General features: G+C 39.9%; 2 protein-coding genes across 4 annotated transcripts in view; both read right to left on the bottom strand.

Annotated features, from left to right (window-relative positions):
- kdm4b (lysine (K)-specific demethylase 4B) overlaps nucleotides 1-12,467 on the bottom strand; it is a 34,701-nt gene extending 22,234 nt beyond the window's left edge. For both annotated transcript variants that reach the window (XM_072389299.1, XM_072389300.1), the window contains exons 1-6: nucleotides 12,351-12,467; nucleotides 9,378-9,818; nucleotides 9,047-9,222; nucleotides 8,523-8,637; nucleotides 7,719-7,912; nucleotides 949-998 (exon numbers count right to left, since the gene is read on the bottom strand). In XM_072389299.1, the coding sequence (XP_072245400.1) occupies nucleotides 949-998; nucleotides 7,719-7,912; nucleotides 8,523-8,637; nucleotides 9,047-9,222; nucleotides 9,378-9,791 (949 nt within the window). In that variant the 5' untranslated portion in view covers nucleotides 9,792-9,818; nucleotides 12,351-12,467. The remainder of the gene's footprint in view (nucleotides 1-948; nucleotides 999-7,718; nucleotides 7,913-8,522; nucleotides 8,638-9,046; nucleotides 9,223-9,377; nucleotides 9,819-12,350) is intronic.
- A 610-nt stretch (nucleotides 12,468-13,077) lies between these two features.
- Nucleotides 13,078-24,078, bottom strand: uhrf1 (ubiquitin-like with PHD and ring finger domains 1). 2 transcript variants are annotated; one of them, XM_072389301.1, is made up of 17 exons: nucleotides 23,957-24,078; nucleotides 22,045-22,207; nucleotides 21,577-21,843; nucleotides 20,547-20,704; nucleotides 19,249-19,464; nucleotides 18,907-19,022; nucleotides 18,580-18,766; nucleotides 18,190-18,313; nucleotides 17,973-18,080; nucleotides 17,646-17,750; nucleotides 17,315-17,421; nucleotides 17,055-17,217; nucleotides 16,746-16,883; nucleotides 16,448-16,547; nucleotides 16,030-16,175; nucleotides 15,534-15,632; nucleotides 13,078-14,729 (listed from the first exon to the last, which is right to left on the bottom strand). In XM_072389301.1, the coding sequence occupies exons 2-17, from the start codon at nucleotides 22,195-22,197 to the stop codon at nucleotides 14,583-14,585; spliced, it is 2,334 nt and encodes a 777-aa protein (XP_072245402.1). In that variant the 5' UTR covers nucleotides 22,198-22,207; nucleotides 23,957-24,078; the 3' UTR covers nucleotides 13,078-14,582. The 2 variants fall into 2 exon arrangements, with proteins under 2 accessions (XP_072245402.1, XP_072245404.1); XM_072389303.1 differs by having other exon boundaries at nucleotides 22,045-22,202.
- Between the last annotated feature and the right edge of the window lie 377 nt (nucleotides 24,079-24,455).

The raw sequence follows: 24,455 nt of genomic DNA, 5'->3' as shown, positions 1-24,455 counted from the left end.
CTTTAGCCACATTAATCCCAATGGTTTAAAATAGGAGGTGGAGAGAGTACGAGCTTCAAAGGCCAGGGGGAGATGAAAGGATACATCTTGTGTCTCAAAGAAAAACAGAATGGCTTCACTTCGCGACTTCTTATTTATCTGCCTCGGCTGACATTTCTAGTTCTTGGAAAACCTTTACCAGTGGTTTCACTCGGTTTATTTTTCCCATCCTGTAAAAACATGTCAAGCTCTTAGCAGGTAAAGTGTGAAGCCAGTTTAGAGAGCACCAACAGCCAATATTAGCTCTTCAGCCCCATAAACATACATCAATTCACACTCCAGTCCAACTGGGCTTCACTGCGTTGGCTGTGGAAGAGTTTTTTTCTTCCAATTTCATCTGCAAAACAGACAGTTAATGCTGTTGGATTCGTTTCAATTTGCCTCTTCTCCAAATTCATCATCTTCAACCCTCTTTATCTGTTTGGCACAAGTGACTGCATCCCCATCCCTGCAAGTCCTTCAAGCTGCGCTTCCTTCTCAAAATCCATGTCAGCACCGCCAGGTGACAAAGAGTTCTGTTTGCATGTTTCACCCACATGTGAACCATGTTTCTGTGGCACATCTAACTGCTCACTGTGAGGATCACTGCATTTCTTAAACTGCAAAAAGGACGGTAACTGCGATTGGTAAATACCTCTAAACCGCGTTGGTCCATGCTGTGCTTCGGGAAATGAAGCAGAGCATAGTTGCTGATTAATTTGCTTATCCCCCATGCATTACAGAGCCAGCATGAATACCTCAGCAGTGTGGTATTGTGCATTCTGTTAATATGTTACACAAGCAGCATTTATATTATCTTGTGAAGTGTGCTTTACAGTCGGACACACTTAATGCACATTATTCAAAAGGTCCAGCACAGGGAGACAACTGAATGTGTGCAGCTGATATTAACAGAAAGCAGGTCCTCACCTTGTGCCAGCCTCTCCAGCCTCTTGCCGTGCTCAGGTGGGACAGTATACCTGCAGATAAGATAGGAAAAGGTGATCAGTTTTGGAAGGACACAAGTTGGACATCACGGCTAATCTAAAGCAAGTTGTAGTACACAATTCTCAAACCTTATAAGTTACCCTTTCATTCTTAAAATCTTATGTAAAATCAAACAATATAGACTTGTGATTTTCATAAAAATTACAAGAGTCTCTTTATTATGTGACAAGTTCGTTCTTCTTTTTTTTAGGCTGATTCAAGCTTGGCGGGCAGAATGATGGAGAGATGATCCAACAGTATGACACACGCTGAGAAAAATCCCTGTTGAACTTAAGCAACATGCAAGCTCCGAGTCAGAATTGGAGCTGTCACACATCAGCACAGGAACGCTCTCATTGTTCCATAGCTACATTTCATTTCTACAGAGCCGTTTCATTAGCTGTCAAAAAATAAATAAAATCATCCCAGTGGTAAAATAGACAAATGAGAATATCTTAAGTATTAAAGCTGCAGTCATCCAGAAGGTGTGTTAAATACATCCAATGCTAAGATACATAAAATAAGTTATGATCTGAGAGGAAGAGGGGAGGGTGTGATGGAACAGAAAATGACGAGTGAAGGGCAGAAACTGGAGAAATGGCTGTTTTGGGAGTGCTGGGCCATTTCTCAGCTCTCGCCGCTTACCGGTTTAAGAAATAAATTGCCCATGACAAATCCCACACCATCCCTCCCTTAAACTTCTTTTACTCATGTGCTCATTGTCAAGACCACTATTCTCACCCTTATTTGAGAGATGGTAGCACCAAGTTTACCAACGTTGCTTTGATCTGCACTATTCTCTTATTAAAGTCTTATCTTGATGAGAAAATCTATACAAATATGCCAACGCCCCCTCTTTGTGTGCTTTATCATAATTTAATATCCTTTTCTACTTCTACCTCATTTCTGTACAAACAGAAAAACCCCGTGGCCTTGGTTCCGTGTTGCAGCAGAGCTAAGTCTTAACATTACGAATGTGTTTATGCAGGCATTACAGGAGGTAGGCACTGTAAAATATGAAGCATTCCCCAAAATGTCAGATGCTACATTTAGAAAGCAAATTTATTTGTAACACAGTGGAGTGGGCGGAAGTCAGCAAGCTCAACTCTAATCGGTTCATTTGTGAAGATATTACAGACTCTATATTACTGCAATTATTTCCTCTGGGTTGTGTAACACCCCAGAGACATCAGGGAATAAAGTATGGATGGGAAAAAAAAAAAACTTGCATCTTTCCTTTCTTTCCAAACAACAGAAGTTTGAAACACACTGAGAAACAGAAGCTGAGACAGAAGAGATAGTGAGGCAACAACACTAAACGAGAGAGAAGAGCAATGAGCAGCAACATGGGGCAGACAGGGAGAGATAGGAAAATAATAATAATAATAATAATATTATTAAAGGAATGGAAAGAAAGTAAAAAATAAAAGTCCATCTCTGCCAGATACTAGACATGGAGCCACACTGCCACCTGTAGGCAAAAGCTCAGACCTTCACAGAGTCACACTGCTCCAGGGTTTTATCACATTAACACGAGTACCCAACCACCAGGGGGTTGTGACTAAAATCCTTCATATGAGGAGAAAAGGAAACATTTAACTAAATCATATGTATTGAATTTAAATCTCAAGGGTTGTAATTGTAAGTGATCTCCTCAGGAAAGTAAAGGCATCCATTAGAGGCGTCTTTCGCTCTATAATCTTTCTCTCTGTATGAACACGGTTTAAATGGGAGTTTTCTGCATCTATGCATAACGGGCGAGGCAAAAACAAGTCCTGTGGCTGGAATACAAAGACAATAAAAAGTAATAACTTCCAGCTCCTGGTAGGTCCCATTATCCTTCAGAGAGAACTGAAAACTTTGCTTTTATTCCATATCTTACCCGACCTTCGGTTATGGTTTTTCATTAACAACCTCACTCTGTAGGTGTCCAACAGACATTCTCAAATAGTGCCAGTATGACCACAGCAAGCTCTCAGACTGGTCTTTACATAATTGTCGCTCTGCCTCATTTACGCTTTCACGGTGTGCCTTTACCCATCAAGCCACACAAGCCGCCCTGCAACATCGGTTTAACACCGCTAGCTAAGATTTACATGCTTCCAGCTGTTATCTGTAGCAAGGTCTTTTTGTGTTATATACTGCGAGTTGAGAACACATCCATGTATTTGTGTAACATAACATTTCTCACAGTGCCCACGCAAGTCAAAACACACATTCTGCACAGAGCTCAGGCTGCCCTGAATGCAATTTGTGTCATGTTGGGACCAAAAGAAAGCTCTACAGGGCAAATGAATGTCAGTTGTAAGTAAAGTGTGTCACAGTTTTTCTGTTTTGACAGACTTCAAATGCCAAGGTTGTACCACTAAGCTGAACATGGAAACAATGTTTCCTTAAAAGTTTAAGGAGAAAGTTCCATGAAAACGTTTCCTAAATGTTTTAATATGTCTTTAAAGCTTATGAAACCGGTAGTAGGTGTAAATGTGCACACATTTCAGAACACCACACACCAAGGAACAACTATTAGATGCCACCTCCATCCAAGCTGCAAACTAAATAAGAACAGCCTTTCAGCACGTAACCGGTTTCCTTCTTCCTAAGACAACGGTTACCATGGTAGCAACACATATGTCACTCCAGCAGCCGAGAGAGAAACCCACAAATAAAACAAGATGCAGAAAATGAAGACTTCAACTTTTACACCTCTCTGAGGGGAAGTAAGATTTATGGATAGTGGGTGCTGTGACTGTGGCAGGTGGAATGAGAGAGTCATCCCAACACGTCCAGACTCCCACAGAATTACAAACCATTTGTGGCACCCACTGTTTTTCTAATTGCTGTAATAAACAAGGTGTTCCACTTCTGTTTTTTCTTTTCTTTTTTTCAGCGTTTGGTGACGCACGAATGGTTAAGCTACACCAATGATGATGTGAAACTCTCAGCATATCATCGTGTTATTTTTTTCCCCCTCTACTTCCAATCCAAACTTTGAACATCTCAGTTGTAAAAACACACACAAATACGAGTGTTTACCAGCAGAAAAACCCCAGCGGTGTAACTCAAATTTGCTTAAAACTCGAAAATAATTGCAGGAGCTTTAAAAGGAACTTTCAATAACTCTAAAACATTAAGTCAAATCCCAGAAAACCCCTTCCAAGTGTCAGGCCGCAGTACCAATCCAACTTTTATGCAGATGAGCTGCTCCCCCATTTCTTTGCTCTGGAAAGCTTCAAATGAGAACGGCTCAAAACCGATGGACTACAAAAGGCGTTTGTGAACTGATGGATTCATAATAAACTCCAACTCCCTTCCAAGGAAACAGCAGCTGGGCTACATTTTGAAAACATCCATTTCAGTCGTCTTACACCAGTCTTTCACCACCATCCCCCTGTATGCTCAGAGGCTGATCTTTCATCTGACAGCATGTTGTGTGTTGGAGTGGAGGGGCAATAGACAGGTTTTCAGCATTGAAAAGAAAGAGAAATAATGATGGAGGGATAAAGACAGAACGGGACTGACAGTCCAGGCTGAAATCCTCAATACATCCACCAGTGTGTGAAAGTTGCAGGAGTAGTTATGGTGACAGATTTGATGGGAGCAGAGTTGCTGTGGGAATAGACTTAATTTTACAAACGGTTGCATGACGAGAGAGAAGAGAAAGACAACGAGAGCATGTATGCGTGATTTAAAAGAGCATGCTCTGTTTAACAGCCTGTAATTACACTATCACGCTATAGCATAATAGTGAAAATGATTCAGTTGAAGAAGGAAAAAAAATAACATGGGAGGGCTTTGTGAGAGCTCAAGAGCGGCAGGCAGAGAGTGAAGGAAGGAAAGAGCGGAAAAAGAAGAGCTGAAAATGAGAAGGTGGAAATTAACCTGGGCGCTAACTGGAGCTCGCAAATAAGAGAGAGACGATGAGAAGAAAACTCAAAATAAATAAAGATGAAGATAACTTTTAGACAATCAAAGTGTTGGATAAATTATTGATGTCAAACTGTGCAGATACTTGCTTTAAACATTCAAGACGCAGCGTTCCCTGTACAATAAAGTAAAAAGCTCGTCGGACAAATCATTATGGGAAACTAATACAAACTCTACTGTGGTTACAGCTCCGCTGTGCCATTTAATTGGACCACTGTCCTTGTGCCAGTGCATATGCACAGGAGCGAAACAGGTAAGAGCTAATTTAAATGACATGAAAATTAAATCAAATGAAAAGATTATTCATCTATCCCAAAGGGAAATCATATATACTTATGCATGCCCACTACCACAATGCTGTGGGCTGTGTTAGAAGCATGTTCAAGATATTCTGCTGCTTCCAGCTTTCCCTGTAGGAGACCACTGTGCATATAAATATCGCCAAATTCACTACACAGACACTGTCTTTCAGTCACTTCACCGGTTACAGACATACAGGCAGACAAAATAAAGAATGACCTTTTTTTTTTTTTTTTTTTATATATAAACAAAAATGGGAGAATGTCCAAGCGCCAGAACCGAACCCTGGGGTACTCCACGTGCCGTGCCCCCCCCTCCCGGTTTAGGTCAAAGTATCACAATAATTCGTTTTTTATGCAAGTGTAATATAATTGTGAACATTTACAGGTTAACACCAATTGTTTGACATACAGCTGAAAAGCATGGTTTGTGTTTGTGTTTTGATTCTTACAAAATTGGTTTTGAACTTTAGGTTTAAAAAACATTGGCGACTTCACCTCATATTGACATAATTATCACTGAAGGCCTTTTAAACTCTGAATTTGTGGAGCATTAACTCCAGTAATCACCCTTTTGGTCACAGTACTATTAGGAATACTTTGTTTCTCTGAACCTTTTCTATGCTGTCACTTTACGGTCTTTATATTCAAAACGAATACGGAAACATTAAAAATATATAAATAGATAAACAAAACTGCAAATATTGGGGGGGGAAAGCCTATATTTGTTCAAAACAAGATGCTTCACTACTAGAGCCTTATAACACTGATAAACAGTGGATTAAAGAAAGATTACAAATCAGTGCAGCACAGAGATATCATCCTACTTATTCAATGCATTGATCTTCCGTGATTAAAAATAAAAGTTGTAATTGTGTCATTACTCACAATTCAACTTTGGCCGTGAAATCATGGTGTAAAGCTGACATCATTTGGAACCGTCAAAGCATCTTTGTACAAAAATCTGTGCACAGCCTGTTACATGACGTCACTCTCCACAACCTCACTGATTTTGTTCTAAAAGCGTTTGTGCAGCTTCTTTAATGCCATTTCGTCAACACATATGCTCACATGTTCACGTCGAGTTTTACAAAAGTTAGCCCACTCTCAGTGAGTGGTATGAAGATTAAAATGATTTTAACGAGATCGCAGCAAAGGGAAGGACAGCTGTAAGGCTCAGAGATCCTACACTACAGCAGAAGGTGGACAGAAAGGAGGAAAGCATACTGTGAAGAAAAAGAAGACAGGTGAGAGGCAAACAGAAGAATCGCTAAGAAACAAACACACACAGGCAGAGATAACGCTAGAATTCAGAATGCTAGCCCGGCTCTGGTCTCCTCCTGCAGTGCCAGAGATGGAAAACAACATGGCGGTAGATACAAGACTGAAAAAAATTAAACACACAGGAAGATCAAAAGACGGTAAAGGTTGAGAGGAAAAGCTTTTTTCCTTAGGAAGCACAGACTTCCAGTGATGACCGAAAGGGAGAGGCAAAACAAAATGACAAACTTACTGCAGTTTCCAAGTGTGACATTATGGTGAACCTAAATCATTTAGTTCAAATTTGCAATGTCTGAAGGAAACATGCGTCTTACACACTTGCTTTGGAGATAATGTAACTACCAGTACCAATGGTCTTTAGTGCAAGACGAAAGTCACCAGTCATTACATTAAGCCCAAATGAATGGCAGCTTTCCAGCTACTCTTCCTGCTTACCCCCCCGCCTCGCATGCCCTCTGTCTGTGCATTAAATGCAAGTCTACATTGCTGCAGTGACAGAGCGATGGCAGCGACAAGCTAGTAGACAGTACAGTAGGGAAAGAGAAAGAGAGAAACACCAGCAACTTAAACATTCCACGTCAAGCACCACTGCAGGGAGCAAATAAGGCAAGACTGTGTCAGAAAAGGCTACGACTTGAAAGAAGTTTTGCATAAACAGCCAGAGAGAGCTTTTCCACAATGCCACAGAACAACAGGCCTTGAAGAATATCACAGTTGCCGTTTTTCTGTGGGACAGATAATGACTTGAATTGTTTTCTGGGGAATTTGCGGCTTTCATTACCATACAGCTAGTGCAGCAATGTAGCTCGACCGCGTGTTAGTCGATGACTGTATTTACCACGGTTTTTTAAGTTAGCCTGAGGCTGACTCAACGCTCTTCCAGCTGATTGAGGTGGAGCATTAGTGCACCCTGTAGAGGTGTGGCTTTGGAGGCAGCTCTAAGGTTGGGAGTTTTTGGGCTCTGTGGTTTAAAAAAAAAATAATAAATAATAAAAATCGAGTTCTCTCTTGCTTTGGGAATACATTGTCCATCCCAGGAAGCTTAAAAGTCTCTTCTCCTCTGAGTTATACATCCATCATAAATATACTATATAAATCTTTAAACTAATTAAAACCATTTACAAGTCTGGTCTGAGGCCATTCTCTCTCTCTCTCTCTGTGTGTGTGTGTGTGTGTGTGTGTGTATTAAAAAGAAAAACTGTGACTGACCAGGACTTGGACTGCCCAAAGTGCAGATAGTTGATGCTGTAGAGGTCCATGTCCTCGGTGTGCCATGCAAAGGTTGTCTTCCACATGCCAAAATACAGGTAGGGAGTATTGACACCTTCAATGACAATCCCACACTCCTGCTCCACCATGTCCAGCAGTGTGTTCAGGTGGCCAATGTTCCACTCTTGAATGTCCTGGAAGAAACACCACGCACTGTCATGGCTAACACGCACAGATATATATGCCACTTAAATGGGCCTGGGAGGTCCATCAGTGACCACCAGATGGTGCTGTAATCAGCCAGATGAGTACTCCCTCTCTGATCTTATAATATCTCATGCCCTCAGCCTGACATTAAAAGTGAAAGTTACACCAACTGACGGAGAAATCTTTTTTGAGACTGGCCACAAGACTTAAAAAAAAAAAAAAAGTTTTGAAGCAGCTTTCTTGTATTGAAGATAGATTATACTTCATAATACAGTTATTCACGGTCCCTGCTTGTCTTTATTAAACATTTGCAAAAATAATGAGGAGTCTCAAGTCTTGCTGACAAATATCATAAACTGGTAATTCAAAAATGCTGACCCAAAAAGACCAAAGATGAATTTAATACCTTTTTGACAAAATTAAGAAAATAAATACAAATTACAATTAAAAATAAAATCAAGGTTCAAAGGTCCTATAAAGCTAAAAATCCTTAAAATCATTAAGCACCAACATATCTATACTTATCTAAAATGAATGGGTAGGTATGTAGAAACTTTAACTGGTGCTACATATTTAAAGAAAATAAACAACCCTCACCTCATCATAGATAGAGCCACTAACATCAGCGCCATAAATGGGTGACACGAATGTCAGGTTCTTCCAGTACTTCCTCTCCAAGTCGTCAAAGTCTTTGTGGCGTGGTGTGCAGTACCTAAAGACAGAACAGGACGGATCACATTGAAACAGCGTCAGTACACGACACTTAAAGTAAACCATCGAACATCCACCATTACAAGCAACTGATGAAAACAATGTCCCAAAGGTTTCTCAGTGGCACATTGATCCTGTTTAAATACAGATTTGGTTACCATTGTCTCATTCACTTTAATCTGAAGCATTTAACAGCCTCTAGAATAAACCCACAGCAACACCACTTTGGATAGCAAAGGGCCTATAAGAATAATGTATTTTCTCCTGGTTTAAATGTCTAACACAGAGCGATAATCATCTTATCACCTCTGTCCCTTTTAAACAGATGATAGACACTCTAAAAACACAGCTTCACGCATAGTTCACGCATTCATTTATGAATGAGGCCACATAACTGGTGACCAACTTACTTCTTGCTGTTGGCAAGCTTGCGGTATTCACCAACAGTCATAGATTTCTTCTGAATGTTGTATTGAGTGAATAGACCCGACTGTCCAGTCACCACTTGCATGATAGGAGCTGGAATCACCATGTCTTCTATAGTGTCGTAGGACCGGCGTGGCTTCCAGCCCTCCGGGGGAATCACCTGGAAATGGAAACATGCATTAGGCTGACAGTCGTACTGCATACCTTGTAACTGCTAAAATGTAACTGCAAGACATGACCAAGACTATAACCCATGTTTGGAGAAGACTTCAAGGGATGTAAGTGAGAGAGTATGTACAGTGCATGTGTCTTTACCTTTGCAAGGCCAGCACGATGAGCTCCTTGACTCTCCATGTAGACTATATATTTGGCAAAGTCTTTAAACTCCTCCATCGTGGGCCGGAAAGTCATGATCTTGCAGCTTGGGTTCTTGACAGAGGCTCCTGGCAGCGGAGCCGGCAGAGAGCCCGGGGGTGACTCAGAACCCGAACCACGTTCTGGAGCCGCATTTGACTTTGTAGGCTGAGCTTGGGTGAGATGTGGAGCAGCATTTTGTTCTGAGGTTTCTGCGGTATCAGGGGTTTCAGCGATTGCTGGCTCCTGGGTGGGGATCTGGTCTTGGCCTGAACTGGAGCTGAGAGCAGGAACGGAAGCAGAAGCAGGATCAGGGGGTGAGGCCAGGGTAGGGTGAGGAGCCGACACCGTGTTCATGGGCATGTCGGTAGCCATTGGGTCCTTGAAGGATTGCAGGTAAACCTGTAGGAGAAAGTAAGAGCAGTCAGGGCACATAAAGTCGAACCTTTTTTAAATGCCAGAAACTGAAGCAACTTCAGTACAGCTGCACAAAATTCCAATTTATTCATTTGTCCAATTCAGAAAAAGTTCATTTTAAAAAGGACATCTTCGTGAACCGGCCACTGTCCCTCCTTGTAATTCATACATGCCTAAAAGAGGAGGACCGGCCCCGTATCGCTGTCCACACACACATCAAGCTGGTGTCAAGGAATCGGTTAAGTAACGACAGCATTGTTAGTTGGGTGGGGGACTTTTGCAAACTCATTCAGTGCAACACCTACTCCATCTCTATACTTCTCACTTGTTTGTCGCTTTGGATAAAACCATCTTCATTTTTTTTTACAAAGTAGTTTGAGGGCTGCCCTGTTCTGTTAACATCATTGAATACCCACAACTCCAGTAGAGTCACTGGATGGTGCACTAAGGGTCTTTGAAAGGGTCTTTAATACTGAGCTTTAATACAGCTAAATTCCCAATAACCCTTTTCAGTCACGTGTTTTGCTGTTATCAGCCAAAAGAACGAGTCAGAAAATGTGACTTAAATACAGCCCTACCAGAAGTCTTTGACTTAAATCAACAAAACACTGCCTAAGAATATCAACAGACAACTTTTGCTTAATGCACAACTTTCAGCCATACAGTCGGGTGAATTTGTCACTGAGCAAAGCAAACAGAATCTAGTACCACACATTGAAATTCTTACATCGGTTTCTAGTTACTATGGAAATTAATTTAACTTTAAAAAAAAAACAAAAAAAAAAATAAAACACGAGAAATATTACGCTTTGTCCTGTCATGGATTATTATCTACACATAAGAGTTGAAACACATGAATGACATGATGGAAAATGTACCAGCAGCTCTCACTTCTTTTTGTAAAAATGCCAACTTTCAAAGTTGTCGCTTTTCTTTTTTAAAACACTTCATGATGTCAGTATTTTGAGCACATCGAGCCCTTTGATTCGTGAGTACATCTCAACATTTCCACACAACATACGTGCAACAAATTGAGAAAATAACCAGTAGATCGATACATAAAAGTAATCAATATGCAGCCCAAAATGTAATAGTTCTGACCTTACTTGCTCACATAGAAACTGTGACATACTGTTTTTATAATAATCCATAAGTTAAATAAAAGAAAAAAAGAATCATAGGGTACTTATCTGCATTAATTCAGATTTTTCCCAGTTCACGTTTTCAGTAAAGTTTGCAAATACTTTCACGAAAGGAACCTTTTCCTTGTAAGACCTACACTGGTAATGGCCTATGTTTTATGGATTTTATTACGATCTGTGCTCAAGTAAGTTAAAGAAAGCCCCTGAATAGTCCACATACAAAAGCTATTTGATTTGACACATAAGGGGGAAAAATAAACTTTAGATTTGCATTTGAAGGACGGTGGTCACAGTGAAATATGTTTCTACTTTTCACTTAGATAAAGCCAACGAAAAAGCAACAGAACCCCATCTATGTACCATATAAATATGCACTGCAAGTTTTTCAGGTATGTTCAAACAACATCAGCACTCTGCTGATATTCCACTGTAAAGCAAGGCAAACTGAAAGTATAATGTTAACCTGTAGAAAGTATTTCACATCGCGCACAAAAGCCTTCACCACAGGGACCATACTATAAACCTAAAACTGCTATCAGGTTTCAAGTAGCTGAATTACGACAAAAACTGAACGGAATTTTAAATAAAATAACACCCCAAGAATTATTTTAAGCACGCAAAGCTGAAACTAACACTTACAGTTTCTTTCAATGACAGAAAACCGCTTTCCAGGTTACCTTGATTTTCACAAATAGGCTCGAGTAAATTCACACGTTTTTATAATTTCGCAATTAATGGCAGCTGCTCCTTCAGACCATTAAATAATTTCAATGATGAATTAGATTTTTCAATAAAAGGTCTCTCCTTCGAAGGCCACATGACCCCCAGCTGTCGACAAACCACAACAAAAAGGGGCCTACATGGACCCTTTAACTCCATCTTGGCCTGAAACTTAATTCATTGTTACAAAAAGCGTTCCTCTTACACAAAACCAGAAACGATGTGGAATATAGGGAATACACTGAAACGCGTTTCATGAAATTGGCCTGGTGCACACTCTACCGAGTGTGAGAATGCAAATTAGAATGCGATGCTAAAGGCGACGCTAGCCCTGCACAGCTGACGTTAACTACCAGCATTGAAGATGACAGCGAACGAAAAAATCTTAGCAGTGACCCATCGCATGAAGTAAAATGCGGAACTCGCGTACACGCCCAATGCAGTTTCTAAGTAATACACATATGCAAACACTTCATTGTAATTTAAAGAGCACAGTTCACCGTGCTTTAACATTAGCTAGCCTGCAGCTAACTGCTTCCATAGCTGCATTTAGAAAAAAAACAAAACACCGCGACGGCAGAACGACACACAAGCATTAAACGACTAAAACAGCTCATCTATTTGCATAAGATGAAATCCGTTGGGAAAATATTACCTCCTGCAGATTACTGTCCTCTCCCTGTTTTACTCAAGCGATTTGGTTTCGTTTAGAGAAGATTCCCAGTATCGATTTTCTTCTAGCATTAGCTAGATGAAGCTGTTGAGGGTTTACGCCCATTTAATTAATTCTGTCTTGTGATTGGTTGAATAACGTAGGGGCAGTCTAGTCTTGTTGAGAAGGTCTACAATATGATTGGTTTACTCTGCTGTAGTTCTCGATTGACTCACATATTTACCAATGAAGTCGCACGTAAACTATCCCCTTTGATACACGCCACGCACGTACAGCTTGTCCAGTTTGGAAAGAGGGTGTATTGGTCCACTACCATGAGAAAAATAGGACACCTACGGCAGGAGTAAAATCTTATTTACTATTCTGACCAGCTTCCTGTCAAGTACGGTGTTTGTAAACCATCTCAATATTAAGCTCAATCTTCCACAAGTCCTATGGAGACCTGTGAATCTTTGCAGGAGGGTGGGCTTTAAAATGTCAGAAATTCAATCAAATGTCAGAAGTAGTGTTAAATTTTGAAAGCTCAAAATTTGGTCTGTAGTTAGAATCCATCACAGCAAGACAAACCGACATTTTACCCTGCAAAACAGGAAAGGGGCAACTTCAACATCAAAAGTATTGGGGGGGACAAAAAAAAATTATATATATTCATTCATTACCAGTCTATTAAGAATACAAATAGCCACTCCAAAAATAAACATACAGTATACCCAATCAACTTTTTATTGAGTAACACTGAAAATGTATAGACAAAATTTTGCACTATAAACATGTGCAAGGAATTCTAAAACTACATAACAAATCTAAAAACAGTCTAAAAATTGTACAATTTCAGAAAATATACATTTTCCCCAGTCTCTGCAAATATTTGTCTCCGTTAAAACAGGAAGTGCTTGCATTAGGACATACACTGCTGATGAACTTCAACACTATGGATTGTACAATAAACGGATAAAAGCAACGGCAAACACAGGTGAATTTAGCTTTGTTTAAATGCTACCAAATCTCAGGAGCAGCGTGCAAAGTTTTCCCTCAGAATGTAAGCACTTCCTGTTTCTTTTTTCTCCAATGAGGTCAAGTATCACAAGTGACAATTGGGAAGACAAAAAAACAAAAACAAAACTGAAGCCCCAACACAGATGGCAGTAAAATAGATTATAAAAAAGACAAAAGTACAGGTTTCAACTTTATCAAAAATACAAATTAAGTATCTAGGCTCAATTAGGTTTGAGTGTTAGGGACAAAATCTAGAGAGCTAGATAGATGGGAGTTCTACTTTACACTCTTGGTTAAGCACCATCGTATCTTTGGACTATTTCAAGGTAGATCTTTACAAAAGAAAGGAAATTTAAATCTGTCAGATTACACTTTTCTTTTCAATCTATTGTGTCTGTAAGTTTTATCAAATTCATACGAGGTTTGATCAAATTCTCAGAAACTTCATGTGTTCAAAGAAATTCTCCTGTTTGAGAATATTTGGGGAACCAGTTCAGCAAGTTATACAGTTTGATGACACTTCCTCTCTCATGCTGAACTCCTTCAGTTCAGTTTGTGCTTACAGAATTGGTCTTATTTACATTTAAAGAAGCAGTTACAGACTTTTTGTTCACTTATCACAATGGTGGGATTTCAATCTACGAAATCATGCCAGAACAAATTAAAGAAACCAGTCGAACTCTCAAATGCAAGATTTTTTTTTTTTTTTTGTTCGGTTTTGATTGCACCAAGAATGAAGATCAACCACAGCTAATGTAACTGCAAAGCATATAGAAATCAAGATGACGGATAATAGCCCAAAAATAGTTTTATACAAAAGCATCTCCAAACAACTTGGGAAAACGGTATAACCACTTTTGTCTTAACGCTCACTTAACGAGTCCCAATCGTGGAGGAATTTTGTTATAGGGTTAGGGACAACATTAGCAATGGTTAATAAAAACATAACGGTGGGTAACAAAAAAAAAAAAAGAAAGAAAAAAGAAAAAAAAAAGATCGGTGCCATTAATGGAGTAATGTTACGGTCAGTCTCTCCATTGACAGTACAGCATAGCAGATTTACTGTGAAAATGGTAGCATTTCAGTCCAAAAAAATATTGTAGTTTTATAATCATAGAAAATATATTAAGAAAAACTGATTCTTTATTGCCCCTACTGAAAATGCCCCTTACGGTTTTCATTGCGTTTCCTCAAGGTCTGAGCAAGCAGAGCCAATGATCATCGCCCTTGGTTGTACCCTGGGAAAAACTGATAAAGAATGTCTTGCAGAGGCTTGTTGACAGACATGGAGTAGTTCTTGCCCAGGTCGTGTCTGCAGGCCGGGCAGGTGTACACTTCTGCTTTGAAAGACCGTTGAAGACATTCCTGAAGTGGAAAAGAAGAACAGAACATCTTTAAAAACAATTCAAAACATAACTGAGTAACGGATTACTCTTAACCAGAGAGCTGCTGGGGAATTTCAGCCACACTTTTCAGAGGTACAGTAGATGTGAGATGCATACAAGTCAAAAAGAGGAGATACTATGTGACCACATCATTTAAGATATCAGTTCCGACCTCTTTCCTATCTTTTGTGTCAGTAGTGCGATTAAATGCAATGAGGTCATATTCAAAGCACAAGATTTGATGAAAGTGTTCTCCTTTTTCCAGAATTTATCATCAGAATGAAAGCTAATCCAAAAGTCCAATATATTCTAACAGTAGCATCTCCATATTATTAACCCTTTTTCACACAGATCAGGCAAAAAAAGCTTTTTTAAAATTTTTTTTAATCTGCAGTTTTCAGGTTTCCCTTATTGTATAACATATATACAACAACCTCCTTCACAGGCGAGTTATGTCTTCCTGTGCAGGCGTCGAATATATGCCCTGGACGTCAGTTGGGAGCCATCTTTGTGGTGTATTTAGGTGCTATATTTTGTTAACCCAAAAGCTGGCAGCATGAGTACATTCGACATGGGGCTTCCACACACAAACATGTTGAATCTCAACTATGACCCTTTCCTTTCTTCCTCCATTGCTTACAGATAGGACAAAGAAGCACTGAGATCCCATCTTGATTGGGCAATGTGAAACGTCTTAATCATCCCACTCGCAGCTGCTACCAACTAGAATATTAAAATCAATCATGCAACGTTAATCAAATTTAGGACGGTAACGGTTTCGTACCCGGCAGACATTGTGTTGGCACTCTGTGGTGATGGGCTGGTAGACCACTTCTTGGCAGCAAATGCAGAGGAAAACTTCTTCAACTTTGTTCAAGAATTTCTGTAGGAATAAAACAAACGAAGCCATTACAATCAGCCCAAAGATTTATACATATCAGTTCCTGTTTTAGTTTGTTTTTTTTAAAATTCCCAATTAAGTGACAGCTCTCCAGCAGTTAATGTAAGAGTCACTAAACACTTGGGACACTTTTCTAAAAATGACCGATGAGCTTCAATGTCTCGACAAAATGACCCATCTGAAGAAAATTTGTTCAGTTTGGTTTGACAAACAAGTCATACCCCATTTAGCACTAAAAAGCTTAATCAACATTGTGCAACTTCAACTGTCAAGGGCTTACTTGAATGTTTCTAACATGTAAAAGCCGTGCTATCAGCTCTGAATATCTAAAGAAAAAAACCCTTCTGGTAAATCTGATGAAATGTTCAGTCATCCTCACCGGTCCAAGTGACAGTGACTCCATGGCTTCATCCCACAGTTTCTTGTTTTGTTTGTCATTCTTTATGAGGGCTTTCTGCTCCCGGGAAAGCTTGTACACCTCCACTTTGACCTTCTTAGACTTGGGTGGTGAGGTTTTGGGGGTTTCTGAGAATAACCAAGAAACAGTTCTCATTTATTAGGCCGTGGGGGGTGTAAAGGCAGAAAGGTTTGCTAAGACATGATCAGCCACCTGCACCCAGAGATTATGATCACCCCTTCCAACTGTATCTTTTTCTATATACTACAGGTGGTACTTTCAATGCCCTGAATGAAGCGGACTGCATGGATGCATGGCTCTGGGGTGGTTTGCAGAAACGATGAGAAAAAAAAACCGAAACAAATTGCAACTTATAAGCAACACTATACAAAGAACATACCAGAGCCCTGAGACTTTCTCTTCCTCTTTGCTTTGCTGGGTGTTGCTTCCTCTTCCACTTCATTTTTGTTCTCTTTCTCTTTCTGATAGCCTGCAGGATACTACAACAAGAGTGAAAAAAAAAAGAATCAGTTGACAACATCATGATCCCGCGTACTTGTACTCCCTATTAACCTGCTTACTGTTGATTCCAACCATCTGTTGATTCTCAAAACACAGCATGAGGGTATGCAAACTCGTGAGTGTAGAATCGCCATAGTAACAAAACAAACGAATGCAAAGTGTAACCCTATCTTTACCTGCATGATGATACCGAGCTTCTTGATGCGTTCTTTGCCATCTCTGGTCCATGGTGCTGGTTCGTCATCATCACGTTTCAGCAGGTACCGCCAGACCAAGAAGCCAGACTTTCCTTTCTCTGGCCAGTACTTGACCACCTGAGGAAATTGAGATAAAAGTAAACCTACAATGTAACAGTTACGTCACGCAGTCTATGAGTACAGTTCCCCAATTGTCACTCGCTCATGTTTAAGAGCTGTGTTTGCAGTGTGCGTGTCGACATCTCCCCTCCCCCAAAAACACACAACCCATCCGGTTTTCCATCATACCTTGTATATTCCATCGTATCGGTTTCCTTCGTCGGGACAGTATTTACTGTGCTTGCGACCCTTGCAGCTTCGCACAACTCTGACTGGTTTGCCATCCTTCCAGTTCTTGGACTCGGCTCCGTGTTTGTCATTGACGGGGACGTTGCAGTTGAGAGCCAGAGCTCTAATGGAGCCCACAGCAAGAAATTAATGTACAGAAAAAGAAAAAAAAAAAACCAAAGCAAAACGTGAGCAGAAATGCCGTCATTTCAAAGCCATACCGGTTCATGTGGGTAAGTGTTTGATCACATGACTGCTCGGCAGTTCTCTTGTTCCCAGAAAGATCTCGCCCTCCTGAGCCAGTGTAAGTGAACTCATTACCATCATCCTATAATGAAAGGAATAACTAATATTACACACAAAACAACAATAGTTTGGTGTCAGAAATAAAACTTTTGTAACATAGAAAGACTGGGTTTTATATTAAAACGGGACTTTTACTGATAACACTGACAGTGTCGTGTGCGCTTGATTTGAGACTTTAATTACATTTAAAGAAACTTTGATAAGGTTTCTCTGAAAACTGACAAAGGGGGAGAGAGAGCAGCATACCACATCATCTTCATAGCCTCCTGCCAGGACTAAAGAGAAAGCACCATCATTGCTTCTGCCATGAATTCCAGCAACATGAGGCCTGTGGACACCAGATTCACTGACCTAGAAAAAAATACAAAAAGATGTTTTTTAAAAAAATATATATATATATATATATAAAAAATGCATTTGCTTAATTTAACTTTGATGGTTGCAGCTTTTGTTCAAACTAAATCTCTGAAAACGTATGAACATTTAAAATTCAAATGTTTTATATAAAGTTTTAACAAGAATTCACAGACTCCAAGCATTTCATAAACTGCTCAAATGAATTTAAAGTTTAACCTGCACTCTGAACTTCCACAGAGAGCCGACAGGGACCCCGGGGATGGGGCCATAGTGGTTGGATGGGACAATGGTGCACTGCTTGGTTCGACCCACGCATGCCATTCCCTGGAGGATGACAAGTTTTAAGACTTTGGTGTTTAGCTGCGACATATCCATCATACATCAGAGAAACAAAGCAATTTTTCGTGCTCATACGAACAAGATTTGCCATCACCTTGCCCCAGTCTCTCTGGCTAGAAGAACTTGCAGAAGCCATCTTGGCTTTCTTCTTGCTCTCCTTCAGCTTCTCTCCAGCCAGCACAACCTCGCTGGTGTCATTACGACAATTTGGGCAATACCTTAGAAGAAAACATAAAAGTTCATCTCAACATATTGATAATGGTAATCCTCTGGACAACGAAACAAAAGTGGTAAATGTGGATGGTTCATGCGTTTATCGTTTAGATTCTAACAAATTTCCCACAAGCGGTAAATAAAGAAGACGGATCTATATTTATATCCCAAACAGAAATAGAACGTCACTCTTACAAGTCTCTTTAAAACTAACTTTACATTTGATCAAATGAAAGCACTGAACGCATCGTAGAGTTCAGAATCTACTGACCAGTCCTCATCTTCAGGGATGGAGCTAAGTGGCGGATTCAAACAGTAGATGTGATACGCCATGTCACACTCATCACACAGCAACTGTTTGTCGGGATCCTGCTTGATGCCGCAGATGTGGCAGTTACACCAGCGGCAGTTTTTTTTCAGATCATCCTTACAATGCTTGCACTCTGGTCCATTTGATCCTGTAGAATATAGATATCCTAAATCATAGACCCCATCTCGAAATGCAAGTCAAAATTGTGACAATTTCCAGGTTAAAAGTTCTCTTAATAGCTGCCAATAAACATATCTTAATGTCTGCAATATATAAAAATTAACCTACTTTTTAATGGACTCTCAGACCCAGCGGGGGTGTCGCTCAAAGATCCAGGCTCCTCGATTTTGTAGATTTCGGTCAGGAACATGATCCGGCAGTCATTAAGAGAGTCACCAGCATCACTGCAACCAAAGAAAAACTGTCATTGTCCTGAAAAACAGCGACATAGTTGCACGTGCAGTTTTATTCAGCCACCCAGTGATACGAACAAACTGAGATACTGTAACAACGAGACCTCCAAAGACCACCGTTCACCTACCACCACAGCGGCTTAAGATTGTGAAATAAGTTTTGTGATAACTGCAAAACATCATAATTCCATATCTTAAAACAGAACATTGGCCTTACCCAAGAATGATCTTAGCATAGATCTCTCGCTGGGTACGAGTCTCCCGCTTCCTCTGGATCTCGGCATCATACCAGTATCCACGTTCCTTGGGGTCATCTGGGTTGTAGTTGACCATAACCACCATTCCTGGCTCCAGCTGGTGCCACTGGTACACCGTACGGGCCCGCGGGCGAACATCTTTAGCCAGCAGCTGAATCTCTCCATTCTCTGGGTAACTGTAACAGTTAATGTGATAACATATCATTTGGTAGGTCAGCTAAAAGCTGCAGGCCATCACAGGAGTTCACACAGTACAGCTGTCAAGTCTAACCAAAATGTACAAAGACCTGTCCAAATGGTGATATGAGCCACTGCTAACCCACCAGGCTGGAACAGTTAGATTAACGCTCCCTCAACTTTTAAAAGATAACACCTTTCACAGAGGGAGATTTGTGGGGCGTAAAAGAAACAAGCTCTTGCACTGTTAGTGCTCATAACTCATGAAATATTTTCAGCTCAAGTTCCAGTTTAGCAAGGATTCACTTAGTCAACGTGTTAACTCACTCAAATCTTAATCTAAACTTCTGCAATGACATCTCAAGCAATCGATTGAATGGAATCAGTCATTTTGCATCAGTAAATTAACAGTTCTATCTGGTTAACAAAATTAGCACATTGTATACAAATCTAATAAGCTAACAGAGCAATGTCTTTCTTGGCATATTCGTTTTAGACAGTTGATGACAAGAGGGAAATTTTTAACTGAAAGATGTCTCACAGTAATATTAGTGTCTTAAAGTGCCCGTCTTTCCATATAGAAATGCATCATATTGCTTTATGAGTGACTAAAGGAATCAAATGTAGTTTGCCTGTGCAACTCTGACATATTCAGCTAAACATTCAGACCATTTAGTCATACTGTGTTTGGGGTATTACTACAAGAAAATATGCCCGTCCTGTACACTGCCCCAGAGCTGACGAGAGTGAAAAAAAAGAAGGTCAGAGGAGTGGGGGCCTCTCACCACACCGGTCCATCTGAGTCCTGCATTATCCTAGACAGAGATCGTTTCCGTTACTTCTCAGTTAAATTGGAGGCCACTGCGAGTTCCAGTCATGGTTTCATTAGTTACTTTGATTTAGACAAGAGGAGAGGAACGGATCTGATGGCCTGCTGCATCACTGCTCCCCCCTTGGCCAAGGCTCTGAGCCCTCTTGTTCTTTTCTAACCATGTTCATATTATATTGAATGAAACATTATCTGAAATGTTTCCACTTCAAGTTGTTATGAAAACGCTGAATACTAGCAACGTATTCTTACTCTTCATATTTGACATGGTACAGGATCTCCTCCTCCTCCGGCGGCTGTGCGTCTGCAGCCTCTTCTTTTGGCGTTTTTGTTGTCTTTGTAACGTTCAAAATCTGGGCCTCGAACCATGCTCCCATGTTTAAGTCTCTTGCATCCACCAGCTCGTTGATCTTCAGACAAAAAAAAAAAAAAAAGTTAGAAAATGGATCAGATGCATTTTGCAATCAGCAACTAATAATTTCCATAGAAATACAAACATTTCAGCATTTGGTTTGTGAAATTAAACATTGTCACAATGGCTCCAAATAAGTTTTTACAGATCAACATCATTTGTAGATTCATGTTCATTATACGAACAGCCATTACAACAAAATCAAAGGACTATTGATAAAGCAAGTTGAAAGAAAAAGAGTTCGGCGGAATTCACATATTACCAAATTTTTGTTCTGATGTACAAAGTGCTGCTTTTACAAAAAGAAAAAGTTCAAATTCAAAGCATTTAAAGAAAACAGTTTGTGCAGAAAAACACAAATGGAGCAGCAGTAAAATCTGCAACATTGCATAATATACAAGCAGCTACATAGATGGAAGAGCAACACACCTAAAAGAAAGGGTTGAGTTTGAAACAGATGGGCTACCTGAACCCTCTGGAAATCAAAATTCCCCACGTTTGATTAATTAAGTATATCCTGCTGCACACCAAATAAATTACAGCATCCCTACAATGAAGTTACATGGCTGAGAGCTGAAAAATGAGGAGCAACAATAATTGCGCTGAACTGTGGAAGGGCATTTAGTTAATTATGTTGTTGAATGTTAAAGAAAAAAAAAAAACACCTGTATAAGCTTCACATTAACCATTTACCAATATAAGAAATGTCATTAAACAGACTTGGGTTCCAACCTTAACTTGTATTACTAATGTCTTTTCTTGGTAAGCTGAACATAGATTGGAACACTACAGCATTTGTACAAAATTCTCCTTTTCTGCAGGAATAAACCAACTTTTAACCAGCTAAACATAATACCAATCTAAACTTACCTTGTAAAATCCAAATCCAGGATCAACGAGCTCTGGGGTGTTTGTCTGAGCCGAAGTTCCAGCGGTTTGACTCTCGACCTCACCGTGAGTTGAGTTCTTGTCTGACTCGCTTTGGGTTGAACCACAGCCAGAATCGGAGTCTGAGAGCTCAGCTTCTTTGTCCTTGCTTTTGACGACATCAGCAGGGGGCATCTTCTGCCTAACAAGTAGCTGCACTATGTCGTTTAGGCCCACGTTATAGTCGAATATGGTATGGCCATCTTCCATCTGATATTAGAAACACACACATAACATATCAACAAACAGAAAAGCAGCACTTTTCAATTAATTTAATGGTGAATAATTTACGTCAACATCTTCAATCATCTACATCTGCAATTCAAACGGCCCCAAACATCTTTTTGCACTTTAGGACTCGCCAAGATACATGAAACAAACAGGAAACGCATCAAGAACATGTCGCCTCACCTGCTTGCCACGATAGAAAAGCCTCTGCCTCTCTGGCTCCACCTTGAACAGCTCCATGATTTTGAGACGAAGCTCATCCACCTTGGTCAGTTTAGACAGGGAATCCACCTGGTGGGTTTCTTTCCCATCCATTGTGCGCACTTGAATCCACATTGCAGCTGCCCTGTGTCAACATTCAGATTGCAACCACGTTATTGCAAAAGCTGATCACCAAAATTTTAATATAGTACTATATAATACTATATTAAAATATAGTAAAATAGTAATATAGTTAATATAGTACATAATGTTCAAAACTAGCACAGTTCATGATGCTTTTCTAACAAATTCATCACACCATTTTGGGGCTGGGTCATCTCTGGTTTTGCCAAATTTATTAGGAAAAAATTATTGTATATTTTAATTTAAAAAAAAAAAACAAAAAAAAAAAAACATAATTTGACTGCTAATTATTTGTTTATAAAGGAGTTTGAGTGCAACCGAGTGCACCGCAACTGCAAAGGAAAATCTTCAAGACAAAAGTACTAAATTGACTATCCTTCAACAGTGAATAGTGCTTTATGGGAAACAACCATCTACTATTGTTCTGTTTAATCAGACATGTAGATGTGGCTCATTACCAGGAAAGAATAGGAACACACTACTACACAGACAAAGTCATCTGGCAACTGAATGATACCCATTTCTCGAGCCAATTGCATGAGTGTATAGTGAGTATGAATATGTACAATTTGTGTGAGTCATCTTAAAAGTGACCACTAATGCTGTGTTCATACCAAAGTTGTGACTCACATTCAGTTGAGGTCCTCAGATTTTAAATTAAACTTTCTCTTTTCATCCCCAGCATCACAGGCACAGCTCGCCCCCACTCCCACTTTTTTTGACTGAATGAGACACTATCAGAGCATCTAATCCATCAAGTCCAGTTTTCTCTCGCTGCTCAGTGTACTGTATTGTGCAGCTGATAGTAGTGGGCTGTCACTTCATCAGAAAAATCAGAAAGGGAGGGAACAGTCTGATTTAAATACAGTGCGGGAAACTGAGCTGCAGGCCACTCCCAGTTCTTTTAAAAGCACATCCGGACGCGAGGGACGGCTAGCAAACAATGTGCCTTCGCTCCCTGACAATAAAACAAGGCGAAATATCCAAGCATGTTTACGTCAGAATCGATTATTATAATCCTAGAGTTGTATATTTCCCCACAGATAATCACGCTTAAGTCGTAGTATTGAAAGGAGAGCTTGGTGACTGCTTGCTTTTTACTTTTGCGCTCTCAGCTGAGGGCTTCTTCCTCTACTGGCTCGAAAATAACCAACGGTCGAAAACAAAACATTATAATAACATAAAATATACACACGTATATATCTCCTCCCACTCATGATGCACTAAACTAGTGACATCATTCATTGAGTTTTAAAGTGCGGAGGAAAACATCAGGTAATTCATTGCAAGCCAAAGCGAACGAACAGGAAAATAAGCAATCTTGAGTTAGCGTACTTGTTTTTCTCGTTGGGAAGCGGTGCAGAGGCGAAGCTATCAGACTTAACCATGTGTTATACATTATGTAGCAAATAAACAACACAAGATAACACCTCTCGGTAGATAAGTACATCACCCATCCATATCAATGCTTACAGCAAATCACGTTACAGTTTATTGTTGAATTTTTTTAACGACTATATCCTCTGAAGGTTACCAGAGTAAAGTGAAAGCCATAGAGCCTGTCTCGATTACCTTGAGTTTAATCTTTATCAACTTCTATATCTAGTAGACTGAAGACCTATTTCAAGCAAAAATAAAATGAGATAGGACTTTGTCAAGTTAGCTAACCTTACAATGCTAGCTACAGAGTGGAGATGTCAATAAATACAATTTTAAAAGTTAGAAAAAAAGGTAGGAAAAACTGTTTTACCTGTTTGTTCGTCCAAATGAAAACAATAAATCAACGTTTAAAGAATAATGTGCTCGTTTTCCCTAAGTTACTTCTTTGAAGGGTTGGCACGACCAACTCTATGCCTTGGTCGAGATGGATCAATGAGTTATTCTTCAAGACTTTAATATCCCGCCTGCTCTAAAAGTGCATGCTACGCCATTGGTTACTTGTGTCTGAATATATCAAGTTGATTGGATAGTAGAGCTGTCAATCTGGACATTGACTGGAGCTTAGCGTCAGCGCGCGAAACGACCAACTCGTGGGTGCAACTCTCCGACGGATATTTATCGCGAGATTATGAGGCACCCTACAAACCGGTAACCCAGAGAGACAGATGGTGGTTCTGCTAAATAACCTCACTGGTTGAACTGCTTATTACGTCTCAAATATGTCTGCCTCGTGATTTGGTTTCAGAGTGAAATTCTTCCTCAAACTTCGTCTTCAAATGTAGAGACGCTCGTTGCACTTTAATAAATTA

Source organism: Leuresthes tenuis, unplaced genomic scaffold (genome assembly GCF_036924035.1).
Source record: "Leuresthes tenuis unplaced genomic scaffold, fLeuTen1.0.hap1 SCAF_7, whole genome shotgun sequence".
Taxonomy (NCBI): domain Eukaryota; kingdom Metazoa; phylum Chordata; class Actinopteri; order Atheriniformes; family Atherinopsidae; genus Leuresthes; species Leuresthes tenuis.
This window is presented reverse-complemented; position numbering and strand designations above follow the sequence as displayed.